General features: G+C 33.5%; 1 protein-coding gene and 5 long non-coding RNA genes across 7 annotated transcripts; 3 read left to right on the plus strand and 3 right to left on the minus strand.

The window, feature by feature from the left end:
- The first annotated feature begins 170 nt into the window (after nucleotides 1–170).
- On the plus strand, nucleotides 171–552 carry LOC135803537 (uncharacterized). Its single transcript, XR_010550832.1, has 3 exons — nucleotides 171–227; nucleotides 281–363; nucleotides 413–552. It is a non-coding gene; the product is annotated as an uncharacterized lncRNA (long non-coding RNA).
- A 200-nt stretch (nucleotides 553–752) lies between these two features.
- Nucleotides 753–3,311, plus strand: LOC135803751 (uncharacterized). The gene is given in 6 exon segments (XM_065317442.1): nucleotides 753–917; nucleotides 980–1,085; nucleotides 1,173–1,193; nucleotides 1,196–2,009; nucleotides 2,064–2,224; nucleotides 2,291–3,311. Coding segments are annotated over 6 exon segments (1,362 nt in total). The 3' UTR covers nucleotides 2,386–3,311.
- A 2,733-nt stretch (nucleotides 3,312–6,044) lies between these two features.
- On the plus strand, nucleotides 6,045–20,983 carry LOC135803531 (uncharacterized). Of its 2 annotated transcripts, none has more exons than XR_010550826.1 (4): nucleotides 6,045–6,366; nucleotides 6,856–6,925; nucleotides 9,228–9,458; nucleotides 20,755–20,983. It is a non-coding gene; the product is annotated as an uncharacterized lncRNA (long non-coding RNA). The 2 variants fall into 2 exon arrangements; XR_010550825.1 differs by lacking the exon at nucleotides 20,755–20,983 and adding an exon at nucleotides 9,537–9,629 and having other exon boundaries at nucleotides 6,121–6,366.
- On the minus strand, nucleotides 10,900–22,604 carry LOC135803536 (uncharacterized). Its single transcript, XR_010550831.1, has 4 exons — nucleotides 22,556–22,604; nucleotides 13,305–13,356; nucleotides 13,141–13,192; nucleotides 10,900–11,066 (listed from the first exon to the last, which is right to left on the minus strand). It is a non-coding gene; the product is annotated as an uncharacterized lncRNA (long non-coding RNA).
- Nucleotides 14,744–15,622, minus strand: LOC135789578 (uncharacterized). Its single transcript, XR_010547604.1, has 2 exons — nucleotides 15,177–15,622; nucleotides 14,744–15,115 (listed from the first exon to the last, which is right to left on the minus strand). It is a non-coding gene; the product is annotated as an uncharacterized lncRNA (long non-coding RNA).
- A 119-nt stretch (nucleotides 22,605–22,723) lies between the features above and the next one.
- LOC135803533 (uncharacterized) lies at nucleotides 22,724–24,076 on the minus strand. Its single transcript, XR_010550828.1, has 3 exons — nucleotides 24,026–24,076; nucleotides 23,047–23,098; nucleotides 22,724–22,934 (listed from the first exon to the last, which is right to left on the minus strand). It is a non-coding gene; the product is annotated as an uncharacterized lncRNA (long non-coding RNA).
- Between the last annotated feature and the right edge of the window lie 150 nt (nucleotides 24,077–24,226).

A 24,226-nucleotide genomic window follows, 5' to 3' on the forward strand; every position in this document is an offset into this window, starting at 1 on the left:
TATTTTACTCACCATTAGATAAAAGTACAGCATCCATTCCTGTCCAGATTAAATTTTATGTTATACAGGTATTATATTCATTTAAAATCTCGCGCGGAATTCTATATGTTATCTTTATATTTGAACTTTTACATACACAAGTAAACCAGTTGTTTATCATCTTTGAGGTTACACGAACCACACTTACCTTATTCATTTGAAATGGATGAGTATTTAGCAATTAATTGGTAAATATAGTGAATGAATATTAAATTCATCAATTATTGTTGTTGTTTTGCAGGCGTGAGAATCTGTTAACCGATAACACTTACTTCTTCACACAGCATGATTATGTCTCTTCGAATATGCACCAATCACTCACAGGTAACTTAAATATTAAAAGCATCCGAAAACAATTTGATGTTTTGCATAGGAGATGTGGAGGAAATGATGACTACCCAGGTAAAAAATATTACTCTCAATATATTGGGCCTAAATGTAAAACTTCCCAGTTCAATTCCATTGAACATCAAAGATTTATAAATGCATTAAAAGTGCAAAAATCAGGAAGGCTAAATCTGAACAGGTTTGAGCTCGGTGACAAAGAGTTATTCAATGTATGTATTATAAAGAATTAATTGGTGTGATGATTTCTACTGATAAATTTAATACATCTGATTTTAGAATTGTCAGGCTGATATTTTAAAGGAAAATAAAAGATTTTTAAAATGGCAGAAGACAATTGGAAATTCGTTTGTAAACGTGGAATCCAAATGAATGATTCATTGTACAAATTTGCATTCACTGAGCGAATGCACAAATTAAAAGATATTTTAAAACTACCACAGTTCTATACGCCAGCAGATTCACTTCCATGGAATGATTCAGAAACTGATATTGATGTAGAAATGATACATATTGCAAACACACATGATCTGGTTTGTGAATTTGAAGTGATTGATAATTGAATATAGGTTAATAATTCAAATCTTTCTTGAAGGGTGCAGTCAGTCAATATATGCCTCCTTTACTTGAAGAACCATGTATTTTGGATGCCAAACTCTTACCTACCTCAACAAATAATAATTATTACTCTAAATTGCCAAGTAAGTTTACACCAAGCAAGTCTATTCATAAAATTTGCAGTTATATAATAGATATATTCTATATTTACTTGTGAATTGTTATTTTAGTTAGCGAGGATAAAAATATTGAATCTTTTTACTCACTGGCGAAGCAGATGTTGCAATATCACTGAGTGCATTAAAAAGGATATTACACTATACTGATACTAATCAGGTATGGACAATTCCACTTGTCATAAAGAATGTAACTCTATCAAATGGTAATACAAAACAATTATTACTTTTTGATAAACCACTTCTCAAACAAACAATTTCCAAAGTGGATCTTAATTTGCGATGTCATAAGCTTCTCGTTCGATCCAATTTTTGTCCAGTGGAAGGCTTTCGCTATGATTGTACGGATAAATTAATTGATGAGGGAATAGAGGAATCTTCAGATGACCGTATTTTGCATAATGTTGCTTATAAGCTGTGGGTTCTCAGAGAAAAGCAAGTTGAAAATAGTCGTATGTTCAAGCATAGATCAAGTAAATCCTTCAAAGTTCTCGTACGCACCAAAAACGATGCGTGCCGGCCATGTGAAGGTGGATTACAAGCGGTCACAATTGTACCCAAGATGGAATATCAATTAAAGTATGGTGCGAATGTATTTACAGAACAGGAGATAATGTCACAGTGGACAGATCTAACCTTCCGTCCTGCCTCAGTTCTTCAGCGTGTTCGTACGCATTATTGCACTTCGGAAGTTGTCAAAATCGAAGAAGCTAATCTTGAACAGATCAGCAAGGAAGCAGCACATCAACAAATCAATCCTCGCCAGGCATTGGTTGTGTTGTACAAGCTACTCTTGGGTATGGCATATCACAATGAAGGGAAATATTTATTACGGCATGAACCCAAACATGGAAAATTTGTAACATTGCTGAAAGAAGCAACTGACAGTTTGTAAGTTATTATTATCTTTAATATTCAGTTTATAAAAGTATGTATCATTTGTAGCGCTCCAAGCATCTTTGATTTGCACGAGGAGTATTCTTCTCACGCTAAAATTGTTGATCCTTATCTTAAGCCGTGGACTCCTATTGATACGAATGTTATTCTTCCGGCATTTGAAAACCATGGACACTTTCCTGGCCTGTTAAAGCCGTCGCCGTACAAAAGTAAGTAGTATTTTGATGGAAGCAGCTGGTTTTATATTATTTAAATTATATATAAAACATTTTCAGAGAAAGTTTATAGGAAACCTGACAACAAAGCCACATGCAAAACAAGATCTCAAAGCAAAATGAACTCACGAATATTGCGCAGCCAAGATATTTGATGTGTCTGAATGAGTGTGAGTAAGACAACTTAGTAAATTTACAATTATAACAAGTTACAATTGATACAACTCTATTTATTTCTATCACATTCATATAGTTTTGCACATTTATTTTGAAACTCACTCGAAAGTCTCAATTGCGTCATCATTAACAACACTGTCCTGGTTCTTTCTATTATCAACAATATATTGAAAACTTCTTATGATGACATTGGGAAAAGGACTTTGAATATTGTCGCTGCATTTTGCAATTACTTCGCCGTAATTATCAACACATTTGATGGTTACAATGAGAATCCCTTTATCATCTTCAGAAGTCTGCTTTGTAATTGATATGCTGTTGGCTTGCCCAGGGCAGAAGTTTCTATCTATGTTCCCATCGCAACTTTGTGCTAAATAAAAATGCATGTATAATCAAAGGGATTAAAATATTACGTATAAAATATTACTTACCCTGGGCGTGTATTATTATAGAAAGCGCAATTAGTAAAACCAATTCGATCTTCATGTTTGTTAAAAGTGTTGTTATGATGTACGACTGTTCAGAAAGAGACTGAATTACACTATACTTCCTTACCACGAATCAATATCACAGAAGTCAATGCTGGGTTATCACAATAGTCGCAAAATATGTGAAATTAAGTATACTTAAGTATACCGAACCGTATTTGATGCATTTAAACACTAGTACTTGTATTTGTATTGCGCGTTAAATAATTGTTTCAGGGAAATCCGATTAAGCAATATATTAACGTCAGCGATATTAAGAGTGCTAGACAAAATATGGTTTTTGTAATTGTTTGATGTTTTTAATATTGTCAGCTAAACAATTGTAATAAAAGTATGCGGAGATATCATATGTTTGTATTTTATCGAAATGTAATCTCAAATAGAGTCATTTCTATTAAATATTATTTTACTAATAATTGTAGTTTATAATATATAAAATTTATACTAGTATCCAAATACTAGTGCCATTCATAGATGGCACTAGAAGGCACTATAAATCATAAAATCGATAAGTCTTCGCGCACTGTCTCCTCGCGCCGCATCTACTTGCTTGCATGCAGCGTAAGTCTAGTTTGGTTTTGATCGCATGTATCGTGCGTATTGCAATTCGCGCACAAGGTCGCGTGCGCCGACGGCTTTGCGCACCTCTTGCTTTCTTATCACATTCCGTCCCGTCGTTGTTTACGCTGTTTCAGCATGCACTATCGGTGGATTAAGCCAGTTTCGTGCCGGTCGCTGGTTAATCCAGTCGTGTTTTGAGAGACTTTTATTGTGTTTATTCGGACTTCCATTTTCTAAATTTGTGTTATACTTGAAGATCAATGTTCGGAAATGCCGGTTTTTGATCGTCACGTGATAGTGAATTTTATAACATTCTTCACTCGGCAATGTGTTTGGTGTCGGTTGCTAAATTAATAAAATATATATCGCCTCCATGTTGATTCTCATCATTAAGACGGATCCATCAGGCTCGTGTAAGTATTTTTTAACTTAACAGCACAGATTGTTTATTTTGCATTGATTGTTAATTATAATATATATAAATTGTATGAAATGTTGTTGTTTTAAGTTTTAATTTATGTTTTCGTTTAGTTACACGTTGTGCCTGGCAGTATCGGACTGGCTGCTGTACACTGGTAAGTTTATATTTCAATTATATTTTTCGGTCAAATTTACATTTGCTGTTTATAAACAAGTTTTACATTTATCACGTATTACCTACCTGTGACACAAATAGTCGCGTGCCTTGCTTCTACAAAATTTTTAAGTTTAGGAGATATTCGCAAAGCAAAAAAAAAATTCCACTTTTAGCACTTTTAGTCGCGTTTTTCGACCTTTTACTGTAGGAAATATAATTATTTTATATTTTTATCTGATAGAGAATCTTCCAATCTTTCATAATCAACAATTCGTTGGTAGCTATCTCTTTTAGTTTAAGAGATATGAATTTTTGAAAATCGTCGAAAAAAAGTATCAAGCACCCCCTTGGCAATTTTTTCTTAAGACTTAAAATTTCATCTCTCAGATTTCCACTTTAAACTATCCTATCTGATAGAGATTGGTCCGTAGATTAAGACGCTGCGATCAGATCTTAATTATCTCTTTTAGTTTACGAGATATTCGCGATTGAATAAAATGGGCAAAAATTGCAAAATGTCACTTTTAGCACTTTTAGTCGCGTTTTCGACCTTTTACTGTAGGAAATATAATTATTTTATATTTTTATCTGATAGAGAATCTTCCAATCTTTCATAATCAACAATTCGTTGGTAGCTATCTCTTTTAGTTTAAGAGATATGAATTTTTGAAAATCGTCGAAAAAAAGTATCAAGCACCCCCCCTTGGCAATTTTTTCTTAAGACTTAAAATTTCATCTCTCAGATTTCCGCTTTAACTATCCTATCTGATAGAGATTGGTCCGTAGATTAAGACGCTGCGATCAGATCTTATTTATCTCTTTTAGTTTACGAGATATTCGCGATTGAATAAAATGGGCAAAAATTGCAAAATGTCACTTTTTAGCACTTTTAGTCGCGTTTTTCGACCTTTTACTGTAGGAAATATAATTATTTTATATTTTTATCTGATAGAGAATCTTCCAATCTTTCATAATCAACAATTCGTTGGTAGCTATCTCTTTTAGTTTAAGAGATATGAATTTTTGAAAATCGTCGAAAAAAAGTATCAAGCACCCCCCCTTGGCAATTTTTTCTTAAGACTTAAAATTTCATCTCTCAGATTTCCACTTTAACTATCCTATCTGATAGAGATTGGTCCGTAGATTAAGACGCTGCGATCAGATCTTATTTATCTCTTTTAGTTTACGAGATATTCGCGATTGAATAAAATGGGCAAAAATTGCAAAATGTCACTTTTTAGCACTTTTAGTCGCGTTTTTCGACCTTTTACTGTAGGAAATATAATTATTTTATATTTTTATCTGATAGAGTTGAAGTTGATAAATATTTTCAAAGGTTAGATGGCGCTACGATGTACGATTTTGCATTAAATATTGCTTGTTGGTGGTAGTGAGTGCACACCGTGTCCGTGTGGATCACGCGATTTCGCGCAAGAGATAAGTTTGTTTACCTGCAGGTATCGAATCTTTATTTCGTGGAATCAAAACACACCGTTGCTGTTTATTATATTAGGATCGTAAATTTAAGCAAATATTCTTCAATTCTTTCATGAATCTAACTAACAATTTTATTTTAATTCTAATACATTTTTATTATCAGCAGATGATTACGGACTAATGTGTTCCCTGGTAAAGGAAAAACGATGCATGTTCAAATTAAATATCTCTTAAATATTTGATTTAAAATTTGGCAGTCTGTCAGCATAAGAAATCAGAATTACGCAAATCGAATTTTAATTTTTTATTATCTTTAATAATCTAAATTTCGAAACTACTGTATCATTTATAGATGGCAATAGCATGGACTAAAAATTGTAAAATAAAGCATTGTGTTTGTTGGAACACAATATACACTTTCTTATCGCATTGCCGTGTGTCGTCGTTGCCAGCACCTCACGCCGCATGTTGCTGCATCTTAGTTTAGTTTTGATCCCAGGTAAACTGCCAAATGCAATTTGCGCATAAGGTCGCGTTCCATCGACGCGCCGCCGAGTTTGCGCATCTATTGCAATTCACGCACAAGGTCGCGTCTGATCGACGCTCCGGCTTTGCGCACCTCTTGTTTTCTTATCATAAACTGCCTCGTCGTTACTTATGCAGCTTGCGGCCAGTTTTGTGCCGGTCGCTGGTTGATCCAGACGTATTTTGCGCGACTCGTATTGTTTATCCGGACTTCTACTTTCCAATTCGAATTATATTCAATCATCAATTGACTATTTAATTTTAACTTGACTTTAGTACAACTTTAGTATTGTTATTTATTATTTGCGCGTAAGTGTATCGCGGCTATGTTGTTTACCTGTTGTGAAGTGCCGTCGGCCATCTTCCAATTGGTAGGAATTGCTATTTATTTTATTCTGCACTTGCGTAAATAACATTGGACTTCATTTAAAGTTAGAATGATAAATGTAATTGATTTAGTTTTTCATTCTAAGCGTCTGTCAGTATCCGATATATCGTCGCGTTCGCCGTGAATGTGTTCGCCTTTCAGACGCATCATGGCCGCCGCCGGTATCTCAGCTCCGTTGCAAACAATACGGTCTTAAAACCTAATTAATATAGTAAATTCATATAAAAATTAAAATCTAAGCCTTTCTTACTTGTGCCGATATTGCCAGCTAGCATTGTGTTCAATCTTCTGACTATTGACGCTTATCGGTGTTTGTTTACAACTAGTGTGTTCTTATCTCGTTCGCCGTGTGGAATGCACCGTGCACACACATTTCGACAACCAACATCGTGTTTTGATGCACGAATCGATAACATTCTTTTATTTTGCATTTATCCTATAACATGTTTTAACTTTTATTCATTTATTATAGTAATTGAAGAAATACCAGTGAGGGCCAGTGACGTTCCATGAGTTACAATACACAGGGTGAGAGTTCATGGGTGAGATTATAATTAAATTCTTCATTTCATGGGCATAGTTCAGTTTAGCGTCATTGTAATTTTCATTCCGGTTTGAATTAATATGAATTTAATACATTGCCCACCTGGTTAATGCTTATTTTTACCGATGTTTAATGTTTGCACTGGAATGCCCCTGATATGCGAATTTATTGACATTTTCTTTCGGTTACTAGGCCGGCTGGTGCATGAAAATAAAACTGATAAAAATATATTTATTCCGTACCCTACAACTTGCACACGAGAATTGTTTGACTTCTACTTATTTATCGGTGTTAGTATTTCTATTCTATAGATCAAATATTTCATTGATTTATTTCAATTCGTTCTTACCGCAGTTTTACTTGATCGGGAATTTCCCTTCAGTACAGTTCAACCATTTTCCAAATTTCGAGTTTTGTAGTGTCGATTCATGCGAACAATTCTGGTTTTAATGCAAATCCATTCTCTGATATGTTTGCTACTTGACATCAATACTTGTTCTACGATTCTCAATCTCATGATTTGCACTCCTGGTAAGTCTCATCATATCTTTATGTACTTAGTATATGTACAGTATGTATGTATGTTTGATACTTCTTATTGTCAGTATTAGGTATATTTTTGTATATATTCATTATTCTATGCGAACTCTGCGACCTAGTAACTTCAGCGGGGCGTCAAAAACTGCAGAATTAAAATCTCCGCCGGGTCGTAGTTGTTAGCGGTAGAAGTGACTCGATTCAGGGCACCTTACGAGGCTAGCGGTAAAAGTGACTTGTGTTCAGGGCACCGTAGGAACCCGCCAAAAATTTGAATGAAAGGGTGATTTTTGTCACTAGAAAATTCCAGAATTTAATTTTGCATCTCCCAGTAAGAAAATTCCGTAACGCGAGTTATAGTGAAAGTTGTGTTTGCGCCGTAGTACGCGTCGCGCTAGGAATTGTAGTTTTTTTCTTATAACTCGGGAACGCGGTGTCGTAATTGGTTCGGATTAATTTTCCCAGATGCAGAATTTAATTTTGCATCTCCCAGTATAAAAATGTTTTGCTAGAAAATTCCGTAACGCGAGTTATAGTGAAAGTTGTGTTTGCGCCGTAGTACGCGTCGCGCTAGGAATTGTAGTTTTTTTGTTATAACTGGCGAACGCGGTGTCATAATTGGTTCGGATTAATTTTCCCAGATGCAGAATTTAATTTTGCATCTCCCAGTATAAAAATGTTTTGCTAGAAAATTCCGTAACGCGAGTTATAGTGAAAGTTGTGTTTGCGCCGTAGTACGCGTCGCGCTAGGAATTGTAGTTTTTTTGTTATAACTGGCGAACGCGGTGTCATAATTGGTTCGGATTAATTTTCCCAGATGCAGAATTTAATTTTGCATCTCCCAGTATAAAAATGTTTTGCTAGAAAATTCCGTAACGCGAGTTATAGTGAAAGTTGTGTTTGCGCCGTAGTACGCGTCGCGCTAGGAATTGTAGTTTTTTTGTTATAACTGGCGAACGCGGTTTCATAATTAGTTTGAATTAATTTTCCCAGATGCGGAATTTAATTGTAGTTTTTGTTATAACTGGCGAACGCGGTGTCATAATTGGTTCGGATTAATTTTCCCAGATGCAGAATTTAATTTTGCATCTCCCAGTATAAAAATGTTTTGTAGAAAATTCCGTAACGCGAGTTATAGTGAAAGTTGTGTTTGCGCCGTAGTACGCGTCGCGCTAGGAATTGTAGTTTTTTTGTTATAACTGGCGAACGCGGTTTCATAATTAGTTTGAATTAATTTTCCCAGATGCGGAATTTATCTGTATCTTCCTGTGTTGAAATTTATTGCGTGAAGATACCGTAACCCGAGTTATATTAAAAGTTGTGTGTCTCCCACCCCTGCCTATTTATTCTTATGAATTAAAATTTTATCTCTTAAATTTTCAATTTAATTATCTCATTTTATAGAAAATTTTCCCTAGTTTAAGAATTTTTAATCTTTTTTTATCGCGTTTAATTTTTGAACAAATTGAGAAAAATTAGAAGATTTTCCTTGTTTGTCCTTGTCATCCTCTCACGCTGTTGCCATTTGCCGCATGCAGCACATTCTAATATAGTTTAGATCGCATATATGTACCATGCCAAATGTAAAAAATGGCTAAATTTTTATTCGATCAACAGTTGATTATTCAATTGTAATTCGCAAATATAGTATTGTTATTTACTATTGCCGCGTTTAATGTACATTATTGATCAAAAGTGGTGATGCTTTTCGTGTTTTGTATGCATACTTATGCAAGTTGTTTTAACTTATGTTTTTTTTACAGTATTCGCCGTAGTCCGATGTAGTCCGATGAGTTCTTCATTGACGTAAACGTTAACGCTACCCTTTTACGGTGCCCTAAGTTACACCTTCTACCGCTACCTTCGTACGGTGCCTTGAATGGGAACTGGGAACTTGGACTGGAGAGGTTTCGCAGTACTGGTGGAGTGCGTATTGAGGATGATGTTTTGTTTACTGAAGGTGGATGTGTCAACTGGACTAAAATACCCAGAACGTATGTTATATTTTTGCAATTTATTATTATAAAATATTTTTTATATTTTATTATCCTGTTATTCATTCTGATTTATAGAGTCCAAGAAATTGAAGATTGGATTGCCGGTGTTAATAATGATTCCAAAACGATTTAATGAATTTACAACATTTTGAAGCTGTTATTGATATCATTTTTGTTTATTATGTTAAAAGATTTAAAAATAGATTATTGTATAATTACATGTATATATGCATGTTTTGAAATTGAGTTACTATTGAGAAATTGAGTGTATATTCTACATGTTTCAATAAAATTGTTGTTTTATACTTTTAACTATAAATTTTTATTGTTTTATTTGTTCCAAACGGAGAACATAGCTTGCAACATCGTTACTCCTTTAATTAATCCATAAAACCCTTAAACTTTAATGGAAATGCCACTGCTAGATATGAGAAATAGTTCAAAATCAATTTTATATTGTATCAATATTTATTTAAAAACGGTATCACTAGTGTCATCTATCCACGAGTAACTAAACTACGCCCGCTATTCAAGATTGCTGGAGATTTAGCCTCCTCAACTTTCTGCGATCCTAATATTCAAAAGAATTTTGTCACCAATTTCAATGGATTTCTCGACAAAATTTGTCGAGAAATTTGCTGAAATGTTGCTGCTCATCTGTCTGTCGTATTAGGAACGCAGAAAGTGGACATAGCAGTTCCCGGCAAATTATTATATATATTATTTCAGTTTGTTTCGGTACATATTCAATTTTTTTATGAAATTGCAAATAGGCCTAAGCAGTTAATGCTAGCAAAAAATACCAAACTAATTGATGTAGAATTAAATTGTCTATCACAATTCGAAAACAGAATTCAAAAATTCCAACTTTTAATTTTCATCATAAAAAGAGAAATCTTTTGCCTTTTTATAACAAAATCTTTTCTTTAAAAGTGTCATTTTGATCTTTTTCAATAATGATGCCACCTTGTAGAGAATTTTTCAAGGATCAATATTATGTAGTTCTTAATTTTCTAGCCCTCTTAGTTGTCGAGATCCTTCAGAATTTGAAAACCGAATTTGCTGAATAAAGATTTTTAAACATTCATTTTACCCGCCATTACTAGTTACCGCCTCTTTCATTGACATACCTCCTCACCCTTTCTGCGATCCGAATACCAAATCCTGAGTTTCGACTGTTTCGAGTCCAAATTTTGTGTCATTTTGCCTCCCAGAGTCGACAAAATAAAGATGGAATATTAGGATCGCAGAAAGTTGAGGAGGCTGATAAAGTTTTCGCGGTAACTAGTAAGGTGCTGCCTCTGGTGGCGACGGACCGAAGCTCAACACTTTCGGTTGTTGTAGTTTCTAATTGACAGATGGCACTAGCATGCACTTTTTAAAATAAATGGTTTAAGAAATCGTTAAATATGTGATCAGGTAGAAATAACAGAAATAATTTTAATTAGAAAAATTTAAAAATATTCTTTATTAAAGAAAACACACAAGCATAAATGTTGGGAGACAATTTGTGTAATAATTACAAAAGTTATTTAAGATAATTTAATACTAACAATCTGATGCAAGAATGGTCCTTCTACGATGTCAGACTCAGGTGCAAAATCCCTAAAACAAGCAAAAATTAGTCCTTCGAACATAAAAATGCAATTTTGGGGTCAATTTGTGAGATAATCACAAAAGTTATTATGGAAAATGATAAAGAAATTAATTACTTACAATCTGATACCAGAATGGTCCTTCTACGATGTCAGACTCAGGTGCAAAATCCCTAAAACCATCAAAAATTAGTCCTTCGAACATAAAAATGCAATTTTGGGGGTCAATTTGTGAGATAATCACAAAAGTTATTATGGAAAATGATAAAGAAATTAATTACTTACAATCTGATACCAGAATGGTCCTTCTACGATGTCAGACTCAGGTGCAAAATCCCTAAAACCATCAAAAATTAGTCCTTCGAACATAAAAATGCAATTTTGGGGTCAATTTGTGAGATAATCACAAAAGTTATTAAGGAAAATGATAAAGAAATTAATTACTTACAATCTGATACCAGAATGGTCCTTCTACGATGTCAGACTCAGGTGCAAAATCCCTAAAACAAGCAAAAATTAGTCCTTCGAACATAAAAATGCAATTTTGGGGTCAATTTGTGAGATAATCACAAAAGTTATTTAAGAAAATGATAAAGAAATTAATTACTTACAATCTGATACCAGAATGGTCCTTCTACGATGTCAGACTCAGGTGCAAAATCCCTAAAACAAGCAAAAATTAGTCCTTCGAACATAAAAATGCAATTTTGGGGGTCAATTTGTGAGATAATCACAAAAGTTATTTAGGAAAATGATAAAGAAATTAATTACTTACAATCTGATACCAGAATGGTCCTTCTGCGATGTCAGACTCAGGTGCAAAATCCCTAAAACAAGCAAAAATTAGTCCTTCGAACATAAAAATGCAATTTTGGGGATCAATTTGTGAGATAATCACAAAAGTTATTTAGGAAAATGATAAATAAATTAATTACTTACAATCTGATACCAAGAATGGTCCTTCTACGATGTCAGACTCAGGTGCAAAATCCCTAAAACAAGCAAAAATTAGTCCTTCGAACATAAAAATGCAATTTTGGGGTCAATTTGTGAGATAATCACAAAAGTTATTTAGGAAAATGATAAAGAAATTAATTACTTACAATCTGATACCAGAATGGTCCTTCTACGATGTCAGACTCAGGTGCAAAATCCCTAAAACAAGCAAAAATTAGTCCTTCGAACATAAAAATGCAATTTTGGGGGTCAATTTGTGAGATAATCACAAAAGTTATTTAGGAAAATGATAAAGAAATTAATTACTTACAATCTGATACCAGAATGGTCCTTCTACGATGTCAGACTCAGGTGCAAAATCCCTAAAACAAGCAAAAATTAGTCCTTCGAACATAAAAATGCAATTTTGGGGGTCAATTTGTGAGATAATCACAAAAGTTATTTAGGAAAATGATAAAGAAATTAATTACTTACAATCTGATACCAGAATGGTCCTTCTACGATGTCAGACTCAGGTGCAAAATCCCTAAAACAAGCAAAAATTAGTCCTTCGAACATAAAAATGCAATTTTGGGGTCAATTTGTGAGATAATCACAAAAGTTATTTAGGAAAATGATAAAGAAATTAATTACTTACAATCTGATGCCAGAATGGTCCTTCTACGATGTCAGACTCAGGTGCAAAATCCCTAAAACAAGCAAAAATTAGTCCTTCGAACATAAAAATGCAATTTTGGGGTCAATTTGTGAGATAATCACAAAAGTTATTTAGGAAAATGATAAAGAAATTAATTACTTACAATCTGATACCAGAATGGTCCTTCTACGATGTCAGACTCAGGTGCAAAATCCCTAAAACAAGCAAAAATTAGTCCTTCGAACATAAAAATGCAATTTTGGGGGTCAATTTGTGAGATAATCACAAAAGTTATTTAGGAAAATGATAAAGAAATTAAATACTTACAATCTGATGCAAGAATGGTCCTTCTACGATGTCAGACTCAGGTGCAAAATCCTAAAACCAGCAAAAATTAGTCCTTCGAACATAAAAATGCAATTTTGGGGGTCAATTTGTGAGATAATCACAAAAGTTATTATGGAAAATGATAAAGAAATTAATTACTTACAATCTGGTACCAGAATGGTCCTTCTACGATGTCAGACTCAGGTGCAAAATCCCTAAAACAAGCAAAAATTAGTCCTTCGAACATAAAAATGCAATTTTGGGGGTCAATTTGTGAGATAATCACAAAAGTTATTATGGAAAATGATAAAGAAATTAATTACTTACAATCTGGTACCAGAATGGTCCTTCTACGATGTCAGACTCAGGTGCAAAATCCCTAAAACAAGCAAAAATTAGTCCTTCGAACATAAAAATGCAATTTTTAAGGGTTAAATTGTGAGATAATCACAAAAGTTATTTAGGAAAATGATAAAGAAATTAAATACTTACAATCTGATGCAAGAATGGTCCTTCTACGATGTCAGACTCAGGTGCAAAATCCCTAAAACAAGCAAAAATTAGTCCTTCGAACATAAAAATGCAATTTTGGGGGTCAATTTGTAAGATAATCACAAAAGTTATTATGGAAAATGATAAAGAAATTAATTACTTACAATCTGGTACCAGAATGGTCCTTCTACGATGTCAGACTCAGGTGCAAAATACCTAAAACAAGAAAAATTAGTCCTTCGAACATAAAATGCAATTTTGGGGGTCAATTTGTGAGATAATCACAAAAGTTATTTAGGAAAATGATAAAGAAATTAAATACTTACAATCTGATGCAAGAATGGTCCTTCTACGATGTCAGACTCAGGTGCAAAATCCTAAAACCAGCAAAAATCAGTCATTCGAACATAAAATGCAATTTTTAAGGGTTAAATTGTGTGATAATCACAAAAGTTATTTAGAAAAATGATAAATATATAAAATACGGTGTAAATTTGCGGGTTGCAGGCCAAATTCCTGCAGAAACAAATACAACCCAACGGAGAATATAAATCAACAAGGGGGCGAATGTATATCCAATTAATTTCGCAATCTAAACCAAACTTTGTAACATGCATAAGTATACACACGAAACGCGATCAACTATCAACTACCTTTGTTACATTAAACGCGGAAATAGTAAATAACATTACTAATGTATTTCAATTAAATAGTCGATTGAAAAGCAGAAATCCGAACAAACAATACGAGTCGCGAGGAACACGTCTGGATCAAACAGAGACCGGCACAAAACTGGTTGCAATCCATCGATAGCGCATGCCGCAGCCGAGCAAGCTACGACGCGAGAGTTTATGATAAGAAATCAAGAGATGTGCAAAGCCGGCGCGTGTCCTTCTGCGCGAATTGCAATAGGCAATGTAACTGCAATGAGAACTAAACTAACATACGCGGCATGCGACAGCACGTAGACAGCCGAGAATTATGCGCATCGCATCTGGCACTCTCTCGCGATAAGAAAATTGTTTATATGCAAACACAATTCTCGAGTCGAATACTCCGCTTGCTGATAGATATAGAGGATTTTTGGTGGCGAATATCTTTACTAAAAGCGCTAGCGACCAACCAATCAAATATTATAAAAGTTTGGATAATTCTCTATAAGATAAGACATTAGTATTTAGAAGTGCTAAAAAGTAAACATTTTCATGTTTTGAGAGTTCTTTGATTGTGCATATCTCGATAACTAAAAAAGATGAGTAAGACAACTCAGTAAATTTTCAATTATAACAACTCTATTTATTGATATCATATTCATATAATTTTGCACATTTATTTTGAAATTCACTCGAAAGTCTCAATTTCGTCATCATTAACAACATTGTCCTGGTTATTTCTATTAGAAGGCTGATTGGATGGTTGATAAGACTTATATTTACCAATATATTGAAAACTTCTAATGATGACATTGGGAAAAGGACTTTCAATATTGTCGCTGCATTTTGCAATTACTTTGCCGGAAGTATCAAAACAATTGATGGTTACAATGAGAATTCCTTTATCATCTTCAGAAGTTTGCTTTGTAATTGATAAGCTGGCCGCTTGCTCAGGGCAGAAGTTTCTATCCACCTTCCCATCGCAACTTTGTGCTAAATAAAAACACATGGATAATCAAAGGGATTAAAATATTACGTTTAAAATATTACTTACCCTGGGTGTGTATTATTATAGAAAGCGCAATTAGTAAAACCAATTCGATCTTCATGTTTGTTGAAAGTGTTGTTATGATGTACGACTGATCAGAAAGAGAGTGAATTAAACTATACTTCATTACCACGATACAATATCACAGAAGTCAATGCTGGGTTATCACAATAGTCGCAAAATATGTGAAATTAAGTATACTTAAGTATACCGAACCGTATTTGATGCATTTAAACACTAGTACTTGTATTTGTATTGCGCGTTAAATAATTGTTTCAGGGAAATCCGATTAAGCAATATATTAACGTCAGCGATATTAAGAGTGCTAGACAAAATATGGTTTTTGTAATTGTTTGATGTTTTTAATATTGTCAGCTACACAATTGTAATAATTGACGTGATAACGTCTTTAAAATCGTTTTAGTCGGGTGACATGTTCAGAAACTTGTGTCACGAGGCCTGATCGCAGGTATAACGAGAGAGAGAGAGACGGACCGATCTCCCGTCTCATCTCGAGCGCTGCCAGTCATTCCGTGAAACTTGACACGCGGAATCCACACGAGCGGAGGCAGGCATAGTGTTCGAGTGAGTGGACCGATCTTCCGTCTCTCTCACTCTAGCGGCATACAAACGAATGGAGATTTTCTCGTGCGGTTAAGTTTTCGCCAGTAGGTGTGCTGATGAGACCTCTAATGGTCGAAATAGCTATCCACATCAGGCTTGACAAATACTTGCATTGACTTGCAATGGTTTAGTAAAAATATCGTTTTGGCGATATTGTGAGGGTATAGCGTACAGTAAGTGTTTACTTAACTTTACTCAGCTTTTCGTTGAATATTTAACAGTGAAACAAAATGTGAAGTGCAAGTGAAGTGTTACAACAATTGCAACAAAAAAAACTTATATCACCAATAAGACGTTATCACGTAAACATCTCGATCGTAAACCTACTTTACAAACAACCATTTTTTATTTTATCGAAATGTAATCTCAAATAGTCAAAACGTCAGCGATATTAAGAGTGCTAGACAAAATATGGTTTTTGTAATTGTTTGATGTTTTTAGTATTGTCAGCTAAACAATTGTAATAAAAGTATGCGAAGATATCATATGTTTTTATTTTATCGAAATGTAATCTCAAATAGTCATTTCTATAAAATATTATTTTACTAATAATTGTAGTTTATAATATATAAAATTTATACTACTATCCAAATACTAGTGCCATTCATAGATGGCACTAGAATGCATTATAAATCATAAAATCGATATGTCTCCGCGAGCTGTCTCCTCGCGCCTCATCTACTTGCTTGCATGCAGCGTAAGTCTAGTTTGGTTTTGATCGCATGTATCGTGCGTATTGCAATTCGCGCACAAGGTCGCGTGCGCCGACGGCTTTGCGCACCTCTTGCTTTCTTATCACATTCCATCCCGTCGTTGTTTACGCTGTTTCAGCATGCACTATCGGTGGAATGCAGCCAGTTTCGTGCCGGTCGCTAGTTAATCCAGTCGTATTTTGAAAGACTTTTAAGATCAATGTTCGGAAATGCCGGTTTTTTGATCGTCACGTGATAGTGAATTTTATAATATTCTTCACTCGGCGATGTGTTTGGTATCGGTTGCTAAATTAATTAAATATATATCGCCTCCATGTTGATTCTCATCATTAAGACGGATCCATCAGGCTCGTGTAAGTATTTTTTAACTTAACAGCACAGATTGTTTATTTTGTATTGATTGTTAATTATAACTTATTTAAATTGTATGAAATGTTGTTGTTTTAATTTATGTTTCCGTTTAGTTACAGCACTCGTTGTGCCAGGCAGTCCGATAAGCTGTACACTGGTAAGTTTATATTTCAATTATATTTTTCGGTCAAATTTACATTTGCTGTTTATAAACAAGTTTTCTATTTATCACGTACTACCTACCTGTGACACAAATGGTCGCGTGCCTTGCTTCTACAAAATTTTTAAGTTTAGGAGATATTCGCAAAGCAAAGAAAAGAATGCACTTTTCAGCACTTCTAGTCACGTTTTTGAACCTTTTACTCCACGAAATTAAATTATTTTTAAATATCATCGATATAGTCCGTAGATTAAGACGCTGCGATCAGATCTTAATTATCTCTTTTAGTTTACGAGATATTCGCGATAACGCTAGTTATATTGAAAGTTGTATTTTGCGCCGTAGTAGGTACTCGATGCGCTAGAAATTGTAGTTTTTTTGTTATAACTCGCGAACGCGGTGTTGTAATTAGTTCGAGTGAATTTTCCTAGATGGGGAATTTAATTCTGTTTCCCCCTGTACAGAAATTTATTGCGAGAAAATTTCGTAACGCGACTTATACTCAAAGTTTCAAAATTTCCAGATATGTATTGACTTTTTATAAATGTGTTTTGAAGTTGATAAATATTTTCAAAGGTTAGATGGCCCTACGATGTATGATTTTGCATTAAATATTGCTTGTTGGTGGTAGTGAGTGTACACCGTGTCCGTGTGCGATCACGCGATTTCGCGCAAGAGATAAGTTTGTTTACCTGCAGCCAGCAGGTATCGAATCTTTATTTCGAGGAATCAAAACATACCGTTGCTGTTTATTATATTAGTATCGTAAATTTAAGCAAATATTCTTCAATTCTTTCATGAATATAACTAACATTTTAATTCAAATCTGGCAATCTGTCAGCATAAGAAATCACAATTACGCAAATCGAATTTTAATTTTTTATTACCTTTACTAATGTAAATATCGAAACTACTGTATCATTTATAGATAGAAATAGCATGGACTAAAAATTGTATTGTAATTGCGTGAACCTTCGACCCAAGAATTGTGTTTGTTTGAACACAATATACACTTTCTTATCGCATTGCTGTGTGTCGTCGTTGCCAATACCTCACGCCGCATGTTGCTGCATCTTGCTTTCTTATCATAAACTGCCTCGTCGTTGCTTATACAGTTTGCATTCAATTATATATTTCGTTTTATTTTCTGCGTCGATCATTACTTTGCATTTATGTTTTTTTTTTTCTGTGCGGTCCACCGCCTTCTACTAAAGCGTTAGCATTAAATAATTTAATTATTTTTTGTTATTGGGAGTAACGTATTACAAACTTGGGCGCGGGGTCCAAATATGCAGAATTAAATTCTCTATCCAGTTGTATTTAATTGTTGCAAGAAAAGTTCTTATACGATACGATTGATGATTTAATATTGGAAACAAAGATGTAAAACGCAGCTTTAAATTTGATAATCACGCCTCATATAGATTAAGACGCTGCGATCAGATCTTATTTATCTCTTTTAGTTTACGAGATATTCGCGATTGAATAAAATGGGCAAAAATTGCAAAATGTTTTTTTTTTAGCACTTTTAGTCGCGTTTTTCGACCTTTTACTGTAGGAAATATAATTATTTTATATTTTTATCTCATAGACAATCTTCCAATCTTTCATAATCAACAATTCGTTAGTAGCTATCTCTTTCAGTTTAAGAGATATGAATTTTTCAAAATCGTCGAAAAAAAGTATCAAGCACCCCCCCTTGGCAATTTTTTCTTAAGACTTAAAATTTCATCTCTCAGATTTCCACTTTAAATAGCCTATCTGATAGAGATTGGTCTGTAGATTAAGACGCTGCGATCAGATCTTAATTATCTCTTTTAGTTTACGAGATATTCGCGATTGAATAAAATGGGCAAAATTGCAAAATGTCACTTTTAGCACTTTTAGTCGCGTTTTTCGACCTTTTACTGTAGGAAATATAATTATTTTATATTTTTATCTGATAGAGAATCTTCCAATCTTTCATAATCAACAATTCGTTGGTAGCTATCTCTTTTAGTTTAAGAGATATGAATTTTTGAAAATCGTCGAAAAAAAGTATCAAGCACCCCCCCTTGGCAATTTTTTCTTAAGAATGAAAATTTCATCTCTCAGATTTCCACTTTAACTAGCCTATCTTATAGAGATTGGTCCGTAGATTAAGACGCTGCGATCGGATCTTAATTATCTCTTTTAGTTTACGAGATATTCGCGATTGAATAAAATGGGCAAAAATTGCAAAATGTCACTTTTTAGCACTTTTAGTCGCGTTTTTCGACCTTTTACTGTAGGAAATATAATTATTTTATATTTTTATCTGATAGAGAATCTTCCAATCTTTCATAATCAACAATTCGTTGGTAGCTATCTCTTTTAGTTTAAGAGATATGAATTTTTGAAAATCGTCGAAAAAAAGTATCAAGCACCCCCTTGGCAATTTTTCTTAAGACTTAAAATTTCATCTCTCAGATTTCCACTTTAACTATCCTATCTGATAGAGATTGGTCCGTAGATTAAGACGCTGCGATCAGATCTTAATTATCTCTTTTAGTTTACGAGATATTCGCGATTGAATAAAATGGGCAAAAATTGCAAAATGTCACTTTTTAGCACTTTTAGTCGCGTTTTTCGACCTTTTACTGTAGGAAATATAATTATTTTATATTTTTATCTGATAGAGAATCTTCCAATCTTTCATAATCAACAATTCGTTGGTAGCTATCTCTTTTAGTTTAAGAGATATGAATTTTTGAAAATCGTCGAAAAAAAGTATCAAGCACCCCCCCTTGGCAATTTTTTTCTTAAGACTTAAAATTTCATCTCTCAGATTTCCCTTTTAACTATCCTATCTGATAGAGATTGGTCCGTAGATTAAGACGCTGCGATCAGATCTTAATTATCTCTTTTAGTTTACGAGATATTCGCGATTGAATAAAATGGGCAAAATTGCAAAATGTCACTTTTAGCACTTTTAGTCGCGTTTTTCGACCTTTTACTGTAGGAAATATAATTATTTTATATTTTTATCTGATAGAGAATCTTCCAATCTTTCATAATCAACAATTCGTTGGTAGCTATCTCTTTTAGTTTAAGAGATATGAATTTTTGAAAATCGTCGAAAAAAAGTATCAAGCACCCCCCCTTGGCAATTTTTTTCTTAAGACTTAAAATTTCATCTCTCAGATTTCCCTTTTAACTATCCTATCTGATAGAGATTGGTCCGTAGATTTAGACGCTGCGATCAGATCTTAATTATCTCTTTTAGTTTACGAGATATTCGCGATAACGCTAGTTATATTGAAAGTTGTGTTTTGCGCCGTAGTACTCGTTGCGCTAGGAATTGTAGTTTTATTACGCAGCTTTAAATTTGATCATCACGACTAATATAGGTTTGATTCCAGGAGTTACTACTACCACCATCTTCGTACGGTGCCTTGAATGGGAGTCAGTACAGGCGCTACCTTCGTACGGTGCCCTAATTGGGAGTCTTTATGGATCTTGTAATTTATGTATATGTATACTTTATTTACATAAATATTTTCCAGTTGTTAGATGAAGCTTTGTCTAATCCTGAGATGGCCAAGTTTATCAATAAGGACCAACTGGCGTGGTTCTGGTGGAGTGCGTATTGAGGATGATATTTTGGTTACTGAAAATGGATGTTGCAACTGGACTAAAGTTCCAAGAACGTATGTTATATTTTTGCAATTTATAATATTTTATATTTTACTATTCTGTTATTCATTCTGATTTATAGTGTCCAAGAAATTGAAGATTGGATTGCCGGTGTTGATGATGATTCCAAAAACGATTGAATGAATTTACAACATTTTGAAGCTGTTTTTGATTTCATTTTTGTTTATTATGTTAAAAATTGTAAAAAGAGCATTGTATAATTACATGTATATATTGAGAAATTGAGTTACTGATGGGTGTATATTCTACATGTTTGAATAAAATTGTTGTTTTATACTTTTAACTATAAATTTTTATTGTTTTATTTGTTCCAAACGGAGAACAACATCGTTACTCCTTTAATTAATCCATAAAACCCTTAAACTTTAATGGAAATGCCACTGCTAGATATGAGAAATAGTTCAAAATCAATTTTATATTGTATCAATATTTATTTAAAAACGGTATCACTAGTGTCATCTATCCACGAGTAACTAAACTACGCCCGCTATTCAAGATTGCTGGAGATTTAGCCTCTTCAACTTTCTGCGATCCTAATATTCAAAAGAATTTTGTCACCAATTTCAATGGATTTCTCGACAAAATTTGTCGAGAAATTTGCTGAAATGTTGCTGCTCATCAGTCTGTAGTATTAGGAACGCAGAAAGTGGACATAGCAATTCCCGGCAAATTATTATATATATTATTTCAGTTTGTTTCGGGGCATATTCAATTTTTTCTATAAAATTGCAAATAGGGCCTAAGCAGTTAATGCTAGCAAAAAAATACCAAACTAATTGATGTAGAATTAACTTGTCTATCACAATTCGAAAACAGAATTCAAAATTTCCAACTTTTAATTTTCATCATAAAAAAGAGAAATCTTTTGCCTTTTTTATAACAAAATCTTTTCTTTAAAAATTTTTTGTGTCATTTTGATAATTTTTTAATAATGTAGTTTTATGCCACCTTGTAGGGAATTTTTCAAGGATCAATATTATGTAGTTCTTAATTTTCTAGCCCTCTTAGTTGTCGAGATCCTTCAGAATTTGAAAACCGAATTTGCTGAATAAAGATTTTTAAACATTCATTTTACCCGCCATTACTAGTTACCGCCTCTTTTATTTACATACCTCCTCACCCTTTCTGCGATCCGAATACCAAATCCTGAGTTTCGACTGTTTCGAGTCCAAATTTTGTGTCATTTTGCCTCTCAGAGTCGAGAAAATAAAGATGGAATATTAGGATCGCAGAAAGTTGAGGAGGCTGATAAAGTTTTCGCGGTAACTAGTAAGGTGCTGCCTCTGGTGGCGACGGACCGAAGCTCAAAACTTTCGGTTGTTGTCGTTTCTAATTGATAGATGGCACTAGCATGCACTTTTCAAAATAAATAGTTTAAGGAATCGATAAATATGTGATCAGGTAGAAATAACAAAAATAATTATAATTAGAAAAACTTAAAAATATTCTTTATTAAAGAAAACGCACAAGCATAAATTTTGGGAGTCAATTTGTATAATAATCACAAAAGTTATTTAAGATAATTTAATACTAACAATCTAATGCAAGAATGGTCCTTCTACGATGTCAGACTCAGGTGCAAAATCCCTAAAACAAGCAAAAATTAGTCCTTCGAACATAAAAATGCAATTTTGGGGGTCAATTTGTGAGATAATCACAAAAGTTATTAGGAAAATGATAAAGAAATTAATTACTTACAATCTGATGCAAGAATGGTCCTTCTACGATGTCAGACTCAGGTGCAAAATCCCTAAAACAATCAAAAATTAGTCCTTCGAACATAAAAATGCAATTTTGGGGGTCAATTTGTGAGATAATCACAAAAGTTATTTAGGAAAATGATAAAGAAATTAAATACTTACAATCTGATACCAGAATGGTCCTTCTACGATGTCAGACTCAGGTGCAAAATCCTAAAACAAGCAAAAATTAGTCCTTCGAACATAAAAATGCAATTTTGGGGGTCAATTTGTGAGATAATCACAAAAGTTATTTAGGAAAATGATAAAGAAATTAAATACTTACAATCTGATGCAAGAATGGTCCTTCTACGATGTCAGACTCAGGTGCAAAATCCCTAAAACCATCAAAAATTAGTCCTTCGAACATAAAAATGCAATTTTGGGGGTCAATTTGTGAGATAATCACAAAAGTTATTTAGGAAAATGATAAAGAAATTAATTACTTACAATCTGATACAAGAATGGTCCTTCTACGATGTCAGACTCAGGTGCAAAATCCCTAAAACCATCAAAAATTAGTCCTTCGAACATAAAAATGCAATTTTGGGGGTCAATTTGTGAGATAATCACAAAAGTTATTTAGGAAAATGATAAAGAAATTAATTACTTACAATCTGATACAAGAATGGTCCTTCTACGATGTCAGACTCAGGTGCAAAATCCCTAAAACAAGCAAAAATTAGTCCTTCGAACATAAAAATGCAATTTTGGGGTCAATTTGTGAGATAATCACAAAAGTTATTTAGGAAAATGATAAAGAAATTAATTACTTACAATCTGATGCAAGAATGGTCCTCCTACGATGTCAGACTCAGGTGCAAAATCCCTAAAACCATCAAAAATTAGTCCTTCGAACATAAAATGCAATTTTGGGGTCAATTTGTGAGATAATCACAAAAGTTATTTAGGAAAATGATAAAGAAATTAATTACTTACAATCTGATACCAGAATGGTCCTTCTACGATGTCAGACTCAGGTGCAAAATCCCTAAAACCATCAAAAATTAGTCCTTCGAACATAAAAATGCAATTTTGGGGGTCAATTTGTGAGATAATCACAAAAGTTATTTAGGAAAAGGATAAAGAAATTAATTACTTACAATCTGATACCAGAATGGTCCTTCTACGATGTCAGACTCAGGTGCAAAATCCCTAAAACAAGCAAAAATTAGTCCTTCGAAAATAAAAATGCAATTTTGGGGGTCAATTTGTGAGATAATCACAAAAGTTATTTAGGAAAATGATAAAGAAATTAATTACTTACAATCTGATACCAGAATGGTCCTTCTACGATGTCAGACTCAGGTGCAAAATCCTAAAACCATCAAAAATTAGTCCTTCGAACATAAAAATGCAATTTTGGGGTCAATTTGTGAGATAATCACAAAAGTTATTTAGGAAAATGATAAAGAAATTAATTACTTACAATCTGATGCCAGAATGGTCCTTCTACGATGTCAGACTCAGCTGCATAATCCCTAAAACAAGCAAAAATTAGTCCTTCGAACATAAAAATGCAATTTTGGGGTCAATTTGTGAGATAATCACAAAAGTTATTTAGGAAAATGATAAAGAAATTTAATTACTTACAATCTGATACAAGAATGGTCCTTCTACGATGTCAGACTCAGGTGCAAAATCCTAAAACGAGCAAAAATTAGTCTTTCGAACATAAAAATGCAATTTTAAGGGTAAATTTGTAAGATAATCACAAAAGTTATTTAGGAAAATGATAAATATATAATGCAATATATTGCCGGTTGCGGTCGAATGTAAATTTGCGGAGAATTT

The sequence above is a fragment of the Atheta coriaria genome, unplaced genomic scaffold, assembly GCF_025399875.1.
Source record: "Atheta coriaria isolate IRGN ID8LTWV9N9 unplaced genomic scaffold, Caltech_Dcor_3.1 hic_scaffold_3_pilon, whole genome shotgun sequence".
Classification (NCBI taxonomy): Eukaryota; Metazoa; Arthropoda; class Insecta; order Coleoptera; family Staphylinidae; genus Dalotia; species Dalotia coriaria.